The sequence below is a fragment of the Felis catus genome, chromosome B3 (genome assembly GCF_018350175.1).
Source record: "Felis catus isolate Fca126 chromosome B3, F.catus_Fca126_mat1.0, whole genome shotgun sequence".
Lineage (NCBI taxonomy): Eukaryota > Metazoa > Chordata > Mammalia > Carnivora > Felidae > Felis > Felis catus.
The window spans coordinates 18,436,169-18,450,134 of record NC_058373.1 but is presented as its reverse complement, the minus strand read 5'-3'; the positions used below and the strand labels follow the sequence as shown (position 1 = coordinate 18,450,134).

Below are 13,966 nucleotides of genomic sequence, written 5' to 3'. Positions count from 1 at the left end.
AAGGTAGAAATCATCCACATTTTATGTAAGACAGCACTTACAGAAATACTGCCATGGTTCACTTACTAGCTTTTTCCTCTGTTCCCTTCAGCTATAAATTTTGCTATTTTAGGGTGGCAGAAGGAGTTCTGGGAAATTTTGAGAAGCACGGTGACGAGCTGGTAGGGAATGGAGGGGACAAGAGGCTCCCACATGGCATTTTGAGCAGATTCCACTAAGCTCCACAGAGCAGGCTGATTCAAACCAGAACACGAAACATGGAAATACCATTTTATTCTGCTTTTATGAGGACTGAGTGGAGTTTCATTTCAGTGAGTCACAAATTATTTCACATGCTGAAATGAAACTTAACAGCACTCATAAAAGTGGGAGCGAGCTGGGGAAAGAAACACAAACATTGTCTATTTTTCGGCAAGTCTGTATAAATCAGGACTCCCATCATCCGCAGTGCCTACTGTTGACCTGCAGAGACAAAGAAATCAAGTTCATACGTTTCAAATGTACAACCTCCCTCAGAGCTACTGACCTTCAGTCGATGAGTCAAAATGAAGGGTAGATCTGAAGATAACCTGAGACCAGGTACACTTGGCTATTCTTTAAGGCCTCACCAGCTCACGTACACTCATAGGCATCCAATTAGGGTCCCACTTCTTTGAGATCCTTACTTGTATGCATATCCTGGGCTTGATAAACACCCAAAAGACTTTCAGGTCCCATAAACTTCCTTGGTGGAGGGACTGTGTCCAATTATCTGTGCTCCACCAGCCGCTGGCTTGGAGGAGAGCCTTTGATTACATACTGAAAAGAGAACAGCAGTGAGTGGATGCATGGGTAGATGGCTCCCCTGCTCTTAGGACTCTAGTGATTCTGGAATCTGGAGCCCATTTCAATGAACCATTTTCACTGTCCAGTGTTTCTTGGCCTCCCATTTTGTGTATAGCGGTCCATTAGGCAAATAGAATTACTTGTGGAATTTAGGAGAATTCCAAGACTCTGGCCTCAGAGTCCCCCTGTGTGAAGAAGGAGGTAACAAACATATAGGAAAACCTAACAGGTGTTTGTGCTTACGCCTGTATTTCAACAACACCTTCCTTGTTGCTGCTTCTCCCCATGTCACAACACTGCAGTTGACATCTCTGAAGTGTGTGACTTTTGGTGCCGAACCTTTACTGACAGCAGTGCCTAAAAAGTCTGGAGTCATTCCCTGCACCCCCCTTTGTCTAATTAACTTCCCATTGCAACTTCTGGATTAAGCTGGCAGATGGAGCCTCACGTGGGACTCCGCTAAACCGATGGTAAACGCAGAATAGCACAAACCATGATGGTGAAAAGAAGCAGAGGCCCTTTGACAAAAGAAAGATACCACCTCTTTGTGGAGGGTGGAAGTGAATGGAAGTTTCGTTGAAGGAACAAAGCAGCCGAGGCCAGAAATGAAACGAGGAGAGTCGCAATGGAAAAGAAAGCAGAATGCTCAAGGGAGTCTAGGACTTGAGAACAGAGTGTGGGAGTGAGGTGTGGGCTGAAAATTGAAAGAAGGCAAAGGGTCATACAACATGGCTGACCACGACTGGCCCTGCACTTGGAGCTTGATGGGCTGTTAGGTGATAAGCTCAATGCAAGGTATCAGGGGGCTCCTTTCCAAAGTCGTGTGATAAACTGTATAAGGACAACTGAGGCAGATGTGCGACCTCGGCACTTGAGCACACACTCACCCTCCTGAGTTTAGGGGTGAACTCCAGCTTTCCTCCCACCAGTCCCAAATAGAAGCCTGCCACATGACCCCTCCCACCCCCAAATATAGAGCCCTTTCAGTCTACCTTTCTGTACCTCATTCTCAAATACGAGTGGTCAACTGGAGATCAACAGCTATTTGAAGAAAACCAGCAGCAGGAACAAGAAGGACCAAGAAAAACAAACAGAGAAACTGACCCTGGCAGAAAATTGGGATAATCATAGAATTCTCCACAGCTAAATTATCAATCAAGCATGTGGACAAAATAATTACGAGACACAGAAGAACTTAGAAATTTTATTTTCCATGCATCCATTCTGAAGAAATTATGTGTAGTTTAATAAGACAAAGGTAAAGTGAAAAAAAAAAAAAAAGATAAGCACAGTAAGAATTGGCGCAACTAACACAGAAGCCCAGGAAACACTGGGCTGGGGGCTGTGCCGCTGGCCTAAAAGCATTCAGTTAAAATTAAAACAAGAAGTCAGTGGCATCCCTCCAACAGAAGAGACTGAATGAAGCATAGTTGGAAGATAGCTATGAAGTGAAAGAGTGCAAGTGCTTCTATTCCTGGTCAAAAGAAAACAAAAAAACAAAGACCATGCAAACCTATATGAGAAAGTCCCAGTTCAAATAAGAGACAATCAACTTCACCACTGGGGAAGGGTTGCTGGCAGGTTCAGGGTGCAGAAGAGAGAGACAGAGGTCCCATTCTGAAAATCAAAGTCTCCTGATCCCAGTTTGCCCAGGGCCCAGCTCGGTAAGAAGCCATCGTTCTTGTGCATTTATTGAACACCTGTGATGTGCTTAACACCATGCTGGCTGCTGGGATCAGGTGTGGGGGACAAGAATACAAGAAGTCACAAGAAGTCTTAGAATTCTCCTAAATTCCACAAGTAATTCTATTTGCCTAATGGACCACCATACACAAAGAATTGTAAGACACCACCCTCCATGCGCTTACGGTCTGTCCCGAAGATGAGACTTAAGCAAAACCCTAACAACCAAAGGTGAAGTCATAATTGAGAGCCAGTGAGATTTGGTTTAGACATAGCAGAAAGTATATAGGGTAGAAATGGGTTCATTCATTCATCAAATATTTATTGAGCACATTTCACGTGCTAAGCACTAATGTGTGCTAGACGTTCAACAGTGAGCAGGACTGAGAGGGTCCCTGTCCCCATGCAATGTGCAGATGAGAAACACATAAACTCACAAACATGGTCTCTCCAAGGACTGGTCCATGTGAAGAAGAAAATGGTTTCATAGATTGAGAGGGGGATTGGAGCTGAGGAAGACTGAATGGCATGGTGGGTCTCTCCAGGGAGATGGCATTTATGGAAGATCCAGCCTCATGAAGACAGAACAGAATGATCCAGGCAGAAGGTGGCTCCAAGGCTGGTAGTTTCCAGAAGCAGAAGAGATCTGGGTGGCAGGTGCTGGAGGAGTGGATGTGAGGGCAGAGGTGTCAGGGCCCACACCCTACAGGGCCTCAGGCCATGACAGGAATCTAGATTTCATTCTGTCGGGAGTGGAGGGATTGAAGCAGAGGTGTGAACCCACCTTGGTTATGGAGAATCAGCTGTGTGGGGCCTGAATGGAACCCAGGAAACCAGGTAGGAGGTTGTTAGGGTGAGTCATGTAGCTGAGAGGCAATGGGACTGGGAGGAGATTGGGTTCAGTGTGCATTCAGAGGACGAGGGAGGAAAGCTGAGGTGATGAGCAGGTGTCATGGCATCGTGGAGCATCTTGAATCCCTAAGTGTGGACGTACTCCACCATGGGTCTTCTCATCTCTTAGGTGAAGATCAATCTGGCAGCAGAGGGGAGGAAACAGGTACAATAGGTCATGTCCCGAATAGTGAGGGTCTAAACTGGGCTATGACCATGAGCGTGGAGAAAAAGTAGACACTACAGTCTATTAGGGGACAAAACCACCAAGTCAAAGAAGATGGAGAAATGGCCACTATATGTGGTGACCAGGAGGTTGTCTGTTGCTGGTGATCTTCTACCGAGCAGGGGCAGGATTCTGCGGGCAGAATCCAGGTTTCAGATCACCAAAGATGGATATTTCTCACGTCTGGGAGAAATGGCTGCAGTGTGCATGGCTCATCCTGTCCCCTCCTCCAGCACAGCGTGCTGAGCCCTAAAGCCTTTCTAGGCTTTTTGTGTGTTTCACAGGGACTGCCTCTACCAAAAAAGAGCTTGTGCTTTCCCCACCAGTTCCCTATTATCTGGAGCCTTTGATTAATTATGCCCCCGGCAGTGTCCTCCCCTGGTGTCCTACATACCCCAGTTTGTTAGCAGAACAGGGCTCAGACCTGCAGATGCTGACCAGGAACTTTAAGACCTGCTCTGAAATCTCAGAAATCGGTAGCAGGAATGCCTAGTGTATGTGGAAAAGTAACTGCTAGGGATCGCTAGGAAAGCATAGGAAGATCCTAGAATTCATTGTTTGGAGTTTGCTTTGGTTTGGTCATCTTGCCCTCTTAGAACACCAGCCCTCGTAAATACAATTGCTAAAACTCCTCTAACATTCAGAATTAATGAGTTGTATGCTTTGGTAACTTCCATTTTGAAAAAAAAAAAAAAAATCCCAGTCCCTTGCAAAAATATTCTATGTCCCTTGCACTAACTGTGGGGCAAAGGGAGAAAATGCCACTATTGGCAGGTTAGTTTGACTTCTCTTCTTTGCCTCTGTGATTTGCTGCTTCTTAGACATTGACATCCCTTGTGTGCCCTGCCTTCAAACACACTAGGTGCCTAAAATAATACCAAACAGTGGGCAGAACATACAAACCTGCCCTGACCCCTTGGGTGTCTTGAAGAATTAATACAAAGGGTGACCATGTGTCCTTGTTTGCACATGATCTGAGAAGCCCACTGGGGCAGACAGTGACCCACTGCATGGGGGCGCTGCTTGATATTATGGGAGAACCCACCTGTGGATGACCCTCTGGACACTGGCTCTCTCTGCATGTTTCACGAAGAGGGACCAGGGGAAGGATGTGGTCCTGCCTACTTTCTCCTTCCCTGTCTTCCTTTTTTGGAGAGGGCAGGGGTTCTGTGGAAGGACAATTACCTTTTGAGCCCTACTGTGCTCAGATAAGGTACTAGCTGTCCCCCATCCCCTTAGGGGGAGGATGGTCTGTGTACTGTCTCCATCTGTCCTGACAGCACCCACCTGTCACGAGGGTCCCAAGAAATGAGCCAGAGGAGAGGTCATTTTTTTTAACCTCTGAGGTTGAGGTTGAGGTTAATATTCCAGTTTATAGAATGGGTAAACTGAGGCTCCTATCCAAATCTGTAATTATCCTCAGGATATGCATAGTGACCACAGCCTTGAGCATGACATTTGTGGAAGAGAAGCTTATGGCCTACCTGCCTGGGTAATTTAGCCCTAATCCAGAAGGCAGTTAGCCTACAATTTGAAGTCATGTCTGAGTTACGTTTGCTCTTAGAGGTGAAGTTTTAGCAAAGGAGGCTGGTTTTTAAAACTGAGACAAGATGCTGGGTGGGGAAAGGGGAGAAAAGAGCAGAGCACTTTCCCCCTGTATCCAGCCATTGACAGTTTTACACATAAGGTGATGTGAATCCTACAAGCAAGGCTATCAAAGGCTCCAGATCTGAGTTTCTGTTTCCCTGGTGGAGAGGGGTAGAAGTGTAACCGCCCTGTGAGCGGAAGGACCGAACAGCATCCAGGTGATCCGTGAGGCCCTCAGTTGAGGGCATTTGGGGTTTTGTAACTAGACAGTGTGTCATGATGGAGCCTCCCATGGATCATTTACCTGCCCTGGGCACCATTGTAGGGGGGGATCTGCTTCCTGAGACTATAGGGGAACCCACCTCTGTTGTCTTTGTTGCTCTGCTAGCCTCCCCCACATGCCTCCAGGATACTTCAGCCCAGAACTGCTTCAGCTCAGGGGTGACAGAGGATGGAGGCAGCAGTAGTTACTTTCCCAGTGGGAACTCATGCCTCGGGTCTTTCAGTGGCACGGGGGGTATCAGTTAAGTAGACACTGCCTCCTCGGGACACAGAAAGCTCAGCGTCCGTGGCAGTGGCCGTCTCCATGAGGGGCTCTATCTCTGAGCTCCAAACCTAGCCCAGTGGTCTCCCAATTTGACCTGGGCCCACAGCATTGCCTGAGAACGCCCTGGGGATGGCAGATTCGTGGGCCCCGCCCTAACAATGGGTGACCCGCCCAGCCCTCCAGGTGATTCTGGCATGCTGGAGTTGGAGAACAGCTACCCCACGTGATCTTGTGGCTCTGGGCCTGGGAGATCTTTGGTCCACCCTAGAAACTGACCACTGCTGGTCAGACTGAGAGGAGTTCCCTTTAGGTTCTCCAGAACATGCAGAGCAAGACTTTGTCTGAAAGGGCATACCATCTTCATAGACTAATTTTAGCTCTCAAGAACAATTGTCCCAATCAAAAAAATAAGGTGATCATGTTTCAGAAAGGATCCTCCATTGTCTCAGATCCAGATTTAAGCCCATGCGCTTTAGATGCTTTATTTGGCCCCCTGAGAGGAACAGACACTGATGAGGATGGGCCGCACCAGCTTGCCTGGAAACATCCTAGACTCTCAGAAAAGAGGCAGGTGCTAGTTGTGTGCAGGCCAAGCATGCCCTAGCAGCCCCACAGACATCAGGCCTTGCTGGGCTCCCAACTAACTTGGACTTCTTCCCAGAAAAAAGGGAAATCAATGCCAAACATTGTATCTACTTAAACTCTGGATCCCCTGAGGTCTAAATCAGTACTGGTCAGAGCTTCGCTGCTGCATTGTGTACATGTTCTTTTTGCCACGTTTTGGGAGCCGTGGCGAGAATATCAGGAGGAGTAGAAAATTGCTCCCTAACTTGCCTCTGCTTGTTTGGGGCCAACAGCGTCTCCTGCCAGGATTGGCCATGAGGGCACCTAGTGCTGGTCTGGCTGTGCAGGCGCTTTGCAAGTGCTCACTTAATCCACAGCCTTTTCTCCTTCTCATTTGTCTCTTTCCACCGAGGTCCTTCTTTCAGGGGACTCTGGGAGAAGTGGTTTGCTCATCTAGGAAGGCATGTGTTCTCCTAAGCGCCCTTCCTCCCAGTGGGGTCTTTGCCCTGTTCCTCCCTGAAGCACCTCCCACGCTTGTCCTTCCAGCTTCCCAGTGAACTCCTGCTCTAGAAGATTGCCAACTGCACACTTTGCCTCCTTGTCCTGATCGCCTAGCCAGAGGGCACGTGGCCTTTTGAAATTCTGGCGCACATGCTCTCCTCACTTTCCTTTTTCTCGCGTTCTTTTAGCTTCTTTATTCTACATTCTTGCAAACCCAGCAGGCTTTGGGAAGGGGCCCTACCCTCTCCAGAATGCCTCCCAGTGACCCTGGTCCTTGACTGAAGAAAATCAGGGGAGATTCCCAGGCAGCCAGGGCTGAGAGGCAAGAGGTGAGGTACTGCTCCTGGCCCCACCAAACAACTTGCTGTGTGGCCTTCGATTCGTCAGGTGCCATCATTGTGGCTGGGGGAAAGGTGGTCTGGACAAAGTGGGATGCTAACTTAGAACATCTAGAAGCTATTTAATCAGGAAACCCTAACAGAGGTACCAGATAGGGATGGCAAGCCAGCAGGAGTGTGGTCAAAAGATAACAGGAAGTCCACATCGTTAGAGTCTAGAGCTCAGAGCACCTGAGAGAGAGGGAAGCTACGTGTGGCGACAGGTCAGGATGACATGAAAGAAGCCAGTGTTTGGGGGCCAGAAGCAAGCTGGAGCTTTAGAACCCAAAGGAGCAGCACAGATTGACAGCACACGTGCAGCCAGGGCCCTTGCTGACCATGCTGGTTGAGCAAAATTTTGGATCATGGCTGCCTTGGATTCTTAGCCCATATAATTTTGTATCGAGCAACTTTACAATAATCAGCCGGCAGTCCCGATCATGAATCTAGGCAGCTCCTGCAATGTTCTCCAGGCTCCGGGTCACTGTGGCAGCCTATCTTCCTCCAGGCTGTTCTTGGGTGCAGCCAGGTGTTGCAGATGGTGTCTGGGTCTCCATGATCCCCAGGCCCACCCAGACCTGCCGGGCACAGGATCCCACAGTCTGTGCCTTGACAGCCTTCCTAGAGAGGCGGATGCACATTCCTGTTGAAGACCCACTCCTATCACGAAGCAGGGTGTCCTGATTAAGTTGGGGAGCCAGGAGGTCATGAACTGTTCAGCCAGCTCTACTCCACACCCTGCTGGAGTGGGGTGCAAGGAGGGAAGCCCCTGGCCAGACTCACCCAAGCATCATGGGAAGGAGTGAAATCACCTTGGCCTGAGTTATCTGGCTGTTGACTTCCTTATGGCCTGAACCCGTCAATCCCTAATGCAGGGCACGGGGCAGTGGAGAAACTCCGTTCTTGTTCTGGAAGTACTCACTTCAGGGGGGAAAGCGGAGTTTCAGCAATTTAGCCAACACATACTCCGTGTTCGCCAGAATATAAAGTTAGATGTGTTTTTTTGCGGAATATAAAATTCTCACGCATTTTTTTTTCTTTTTAAGGAAAAACAAGAGTTCACAATCTTTGCCCAGTTTTCCCACACTGACTTGGGCTGTGCCACCCAGAACCACTCTGGGTCAGGTTACTCTTCTCTGCCCTCATACATGCCTTTTTGAAAGTTTTGGGAGACATGGGTCTTCTTGGGCTCAGTCTCTACAGGGAAATGGGGGGTCTCATGTCTTCAGCCATGTCTCAAGGAGCTCTGGGCTTCCTGGCCTCGACAGAAAAGTTGGTGTCATTTGTGTATACTGTTCTGTTGGCTGTTAGAACCCAGATACAGGTGCCCCACACAGCCCCAGGGAAACATGAATTCTGTGAAGTTGTGGCCACACCAGTGGGTGTGTGGGAGTCAGAGGCATGGCCTCTGCCTCAGGAGGTTCTAGAAAGGCCAGGCTTCAGGCCTCAGTCTGACTTCTGAGGCCTAAATATGTGCCTTCCTGGGTCCCCTCCTCTGTAACAAATAATAAAAAATATGTCTGGCAACTATGTGGGTATAAAAACAGATATAATACAAGCTGGATTCTATTCATTTTTTTCTCTTCTGATTTTGATTTTTGTTTTGCATTTATTTATTTTTGAGAGAGGGAGACACAGAATCCAGAGCAGGCTCTAGGCTCTAAGCTGTCAGCACAGAGCCCGATGCGGGGCTCAAACCCACAAACCGTGAGATCATGACCTGAACTGAAGTCAGATGCTTAACCGACTGAGCCACCCAGGCGCCCCTTCTCTTCTGATCTTGAAATAAAATATTTTTGTGGGCTCTGAGAGTCCGGCAGGCCCCAGGAACCATGCCTGCCAGGCCTGTTGGAGAAGTCAGCCCTGTAGAGATTCTCCTGGAAGATCCCTCTGAGTCTTAGACACAGAATAACCCGGCCCTTTGGTTGTTCAGAAAATCGGCTGTGATGGCATCATCGGGTCCGCGGCCAAGGAAGACCGGTGTGGGGTCTGCAGTGGTGACGGCAAGACCTGCCGCGTAGTGAAGGGCGACTTCAGCCACTCTCGGGGCACAGGTGAGTGTGAAGCCCGAGGGACAGGGGACCCTGGCCATGCATGGGGGGTGGGGAGGATGTGGGTGAGGGAGAGCCCCGAGGGTTACTGCCGCTGCAGGACAGCCTGTAAGTGTTTATAGATTTTAATTCCTTTACCCAAAGCCAATGATCACACACCTTCTAGTTGATAATAGGTGACCTGGCCCTTCAGTTTTATGATTTCTGAAAGGCAAAGAGAAAACATTTTAGCCAGATTATCTTTAGGTTCCTAGAAGCGAGTGGTTTCCCTATGGTGGCCAGTGGTGCTGCCCTGACCTGCCCAATGAGCTCCCCTGCGCTTTGCATCGGCCTGTCTTCCGATGTGACACTTGGCCAGGTCGTTTTTACCTATAGACGGAAGATTCTCTGAGTGTTCTGTCAGCTAAAGTAGGACTGCATTTACACACATCCCTAAAACACGCATGAAGCCGAATGTTCCAGGAAGTCTGAGCTGCCTCTCTGGCAACTGTGAATGCAGAAGAGAGGAGTCTCCTGTTTCCCAGATGTAGACCTCCCCCAACACTGTGCTTACAGAGGTCCATCCAAGTTCAGCTGATGGGTCTTCGGAGGCTTTCTGCTAGAACTATCTTCGCAGCTATGGGCTGCTTAGCCCAGAGGTGGGAGATGGTTTCTGATCGCCTGTCCTGGGGGACACTAGCTTATGATGTTCAGGGATGTGTCTGGGTTGACACATAACGAGGGGAGCATGTAGCAGGCAAGTCCTCTGGGGAGAGAGCTCTTCTCAAAGCCTTAGTGAGTGTCCGCTCCCCCAAGTGCGACATCACCAAGGTAGCTTGGTGGGCAGAGCTGAGCTGAAAAGTCTCTATTCAAATTTAAACGATTACTTTCCATAGAAGCTTTTCCCTTCAATTTTACCCCACAGGGGAACACAATCACAGGTAATCCTCTCTGTCCCACAGAACAGGCCTCTGGGAATGAGGCAGAGAGGAGAAGTCTGTGCGTGCTCCCCTTCTCTATCTGGATAGAAGACCTGGTCTAGTGGAAACATTCCTTCTTGATACCTTGCAGAAAGGGCAACCTATTGCACAAGGATTTTGCAGGATCTGGTGAAAGCAAAACCAGAGGCAAATGTAAGCACAAAATTTAATTTTAAAATTATGCTTAGGAAGTGCATTTTAGGCCTGGCTTCTGGATTTTAAAGACAGGTGCCCAGTCTACAAAATAGGACACTTGTGTGAGAATCTGTGCCTGCTGTGTGGCTCCTGAGGTCAACTGAGGAAAGTAGTGCTAGAGCAAGTCAGTTTGGGGGGAAAGTGCCCTCCGAAGCTACACCTTCCAGGACAGTAGTCACAGGCCACTTTAGGCTATTCAAATTTTAGTTATAGGGACGTCTGGGTGGCTTAGTCAGTTAAGCATCTGACTCTGGATTTCATCTCAGGTCATGATCTCATGGTTCATGAGTTTGAGCCCCACATGGGACTTTGCACTGACAGTGAGGAGCCTGCTTGGGGTTCTCTGTCTCCCTCTCTGTCCCTGCCCCACTCGAGCACACACGCGTGTGCACTCTCTCTTAAGTCAATGTTTAAATTTTTTTTTAATTATAATTAAAATTAAACAAACTTAAAAGTTCAGCCCTCGGTCCTACTAGCTACATTTCAAGTGTTCCATTGCCACACGTGGCTAGTGGCTCCTGTGCCAGACAGCACAGAGAGAGAACATTTCCATCATCGCAGAAAGTTCTCGAACAACACTGCTCTGGAATGTTGGTGATTTCTATTTGTTTTGACATGTCTAATGGCACTTTCTCTGTTTGGATCCCCAGCTCCAATCTGCCATGAGACTCTGACCTTGCCTACTTAGCAACAAAACCTCTGCAAGTTTTAGTACTGATTTTTTAAAAAGTGGGGGAGAGATTAGAACCTTTTATTTAAATTGGGGCACCTGGGTGGCTCAGTTGGTTAAATGTTCTACTTTGGCTCAGATCATAATCTCATGGTTTGTGAGTTTGAGCTCCATGTTGGTTCTATGCTGACAGCTCAGAGTCTGGAACCTGCTTCGGATTCTGTGTCTCCCTCTCTCTCTGCCTCTCTCTCTGCACCCTCCGTGGGTGCTCTGTCTCTCTGTCTCTCTGTCTCGTTCTCTCAAAAATAAATAAACATAAAAAAAAAAAGAACCTTTTATTTAAATCAAATGTTGTTCAGTAAACTGAACTAACTCTAGTTGCTCCCTTATGTGGAAGGCAAGTTGAACACATCTGTGCCTGCTCCTGCCCCCGGGGCAATTCAGTAAAACACTAAGGGTGGTTCTTTCACACACCTTTGAAAATCTCCACTGGAGGCAACATCGCAGCTCATTTCCAAGAGAACCCCAATGGGGATAAAAAATGTTCTCTGTTTTTTCCTGGAGTCTAATCTGCTTGTTGACCTTTGATCTCATCGTGAGTAGATGCATTCTTCCAATCACAGTAACTTTTTTTTTTTTCTTGCCTCCCCTTTCTTCATCCTACCTGTTCACAGGAGGAATGTGGGCAGGAATGTGTAGGCTTCCTCCCAGGGAGGTCAGGATTCTGGGGTTCTGGCAGCCAGTCCCCTGTGGAGGGACAGAGAACCATTGGAAGCCTCCTGGGGGTAGCTGCCCCCACCCAGGCCTGTGGTTAATGTGCTTCCTTCCAGCTTCTGGTGCACAAAAGCCTTAGCAAACCTTCAGAGAAAGATAAGCACCCATAGCTTCACCCACCTGGAAAAGTTCTTTCCTGAGCAGTTGCCAGATGTCACATCTTTGTTTTAAAGTCTAAAGTTGTTTTTCCCAAGTGTTCACCGTCTGTGAGCAGAAGTTTATATCATTGTGGATTCTGCTTACAGAAGATGTGCATGAAATGCTCACTCACACATACATGAATTGCTATTTCACATAGTTTCATCAACCCTGTAATTGTGGTCTGACATTCTGGAATGCACATATACAGAGATACTGACAAAGGGTCACCAATAGTCCATTTACCCAGCAAACATTTATTCAACACTACTACATTTTAATTTTTTTAATGTTTATTTTTTACAGAGAGAGAGAGAGCATGAGCAGGGGAGGGGCAGAGAGAATGGGAGACCCAGAATTCAAAGCAGGCTCCAGGCTCCGAGCTGTCAGCATAGAGCCTGACACGGGGTTTGAAACCACGAACCGTGAGATCATGACCTGGGCCGAAGTTTGGACGCTTAGCTGACTGAGCCACCCAGGTGCCCCAGTGCTACTATACTTTGAGCGTGAGTTGTACAGAAATAAAAGCTAGAGGTTCCCCAAGTCGGTCACAGTCGAGGGAGGGAACCCCCAGGCAAGCAGCTTGAGTGTGAGGCCAAAGCATCTCAGTGGGGGGTGCTGCGGGGCCTCAGATTCTCCTGGGCCACCTGGCCCAGGCCTGCTGAAAGATGAGGGTGGTCCCCAAGCCCTAAAAGGCCAGTAGAAATTAACTGACAGTGGGGGGTGGAGGAAGGGCATTTCAGGCTGAAGGAAAAACCCAATTTAGGACTGGTATAAAGCCCCAGGTCAGGTAACATCTGGGTGACTCCAAGTGCGGCTGGATGGATTCAGTAATCCTGTCAGTTTAGATAGGAAGGTAACTTTCATCTTAGCCCAGCTCCTAAAGATTGGGAAAAGGAGGAATGTCTTATCACCCTTAAGGGTAAATATCAAAAAGAAATACCATACCAGAAAGATAACAAGTAATCAAATTCAGGATTTTTGCCTAATTATCTGAAGTCCTGACCCTTGCCTGAACCCTTCTGGGTTTTTTCACCTAAGTGCTTGAGCTGAGAATCCAGAGCAGACCCACACAGGGACTGTGTCCACATCCCCCAGGGTATCCCCCTCTTGGGTCCTTGAGAGGTCAGTGTTGGCTGTTTATTACACCCCCTGGCCTATTGACTCCTGACTTTGAAGCACCGAGGCCCTCAGCAACTCGGCTATAGGAGGGATCTGCTCAAATTGGCTGTCGTATTACTTCCTGGATGGATGGAGGGCTTGCACATTCTCAAGCCTTTGGTTGAGTTCAAACAGTGGAGTTTTTTAATTTAGAAATTTGAAAGTTCTTTTTTTTTTTTTAATTTATTTATTTTTTTGGGGACAGAGAGAGACAGAGCATGAATGGGGGAGGGGCAGAGAGAGAGGGAGACACAGAATCAGAAACAGGCTCCAGGCTCTGAGCCATCAGCCCAGAGCCCGACGCGGGGCTCGAACTCACGGACCGCGAGATCGTGACCTGGCTGAAGTCGGACGTTTAACCGACTGCGCCACCCAGGCGCCCCAGAAATTTGGAAGTTCTTGGTGTGCTGCCTTCACCTCCTTCACTAAATTGTCATTGTGACATTTGTATCTTTCTCCTGTGCTCCTCCTCAGTGCTACAAAAATGACTAGTACCCCTGGAAGTCCCCACCAAGAACCACTCTATGGGTTCCGAATCGCATTACACTTGCTCTCAAAGAGAACCTCCTTAAACGATGAATTTTTAAAAGAGAAGGTGATGTCATCTATCCCTTTTGAGTGCGGATGGATCCTCAAGTCACATATTTATTTATTCAGTAATTACCTTTAGAACCTCTGTCACGTGCCAAGTCTCTCGGTGTGGGGTATGCAGGTTCTGTGGAGAAATTTACCCTCTATGATAACAAATAATGAGCCTTCTCTCCACCGTGATTAAGAACGCCAGTCTCAGTTCTGGAACTGTGCATGTAAACCAAGT

At 48.1% G+C, this 13,966-nt stretch overlaps 1 protein-coding gene across 6 annotated transcripts in view; it reads left to right on the top strand.

Moving 5' to 3' along the window:
* The window catches only part of ADAMTS17 (ADAM metallopeptidase with thrombospondin type 1 motif 17), a 346,632-nt gene that overhangs the window by 233,476 nt on the left and 99,190 nt on the right, over positions 1-13,966 (top strand). For all 6 annotated transcript variants that reach the window (XM_023254981.2, XM_023254979.2, XM_023254980.2 and 3 more), the window contains exon 15: positions 9,135-9,255. In XM_023254981.2, coding sequence (XP_023110749.1) covers positions 9,135-9,255 — 121 coding nt within the window. The remainder of the gene's footprint in view (positions 1-9,134; positions 9,256-13,966) is intronic.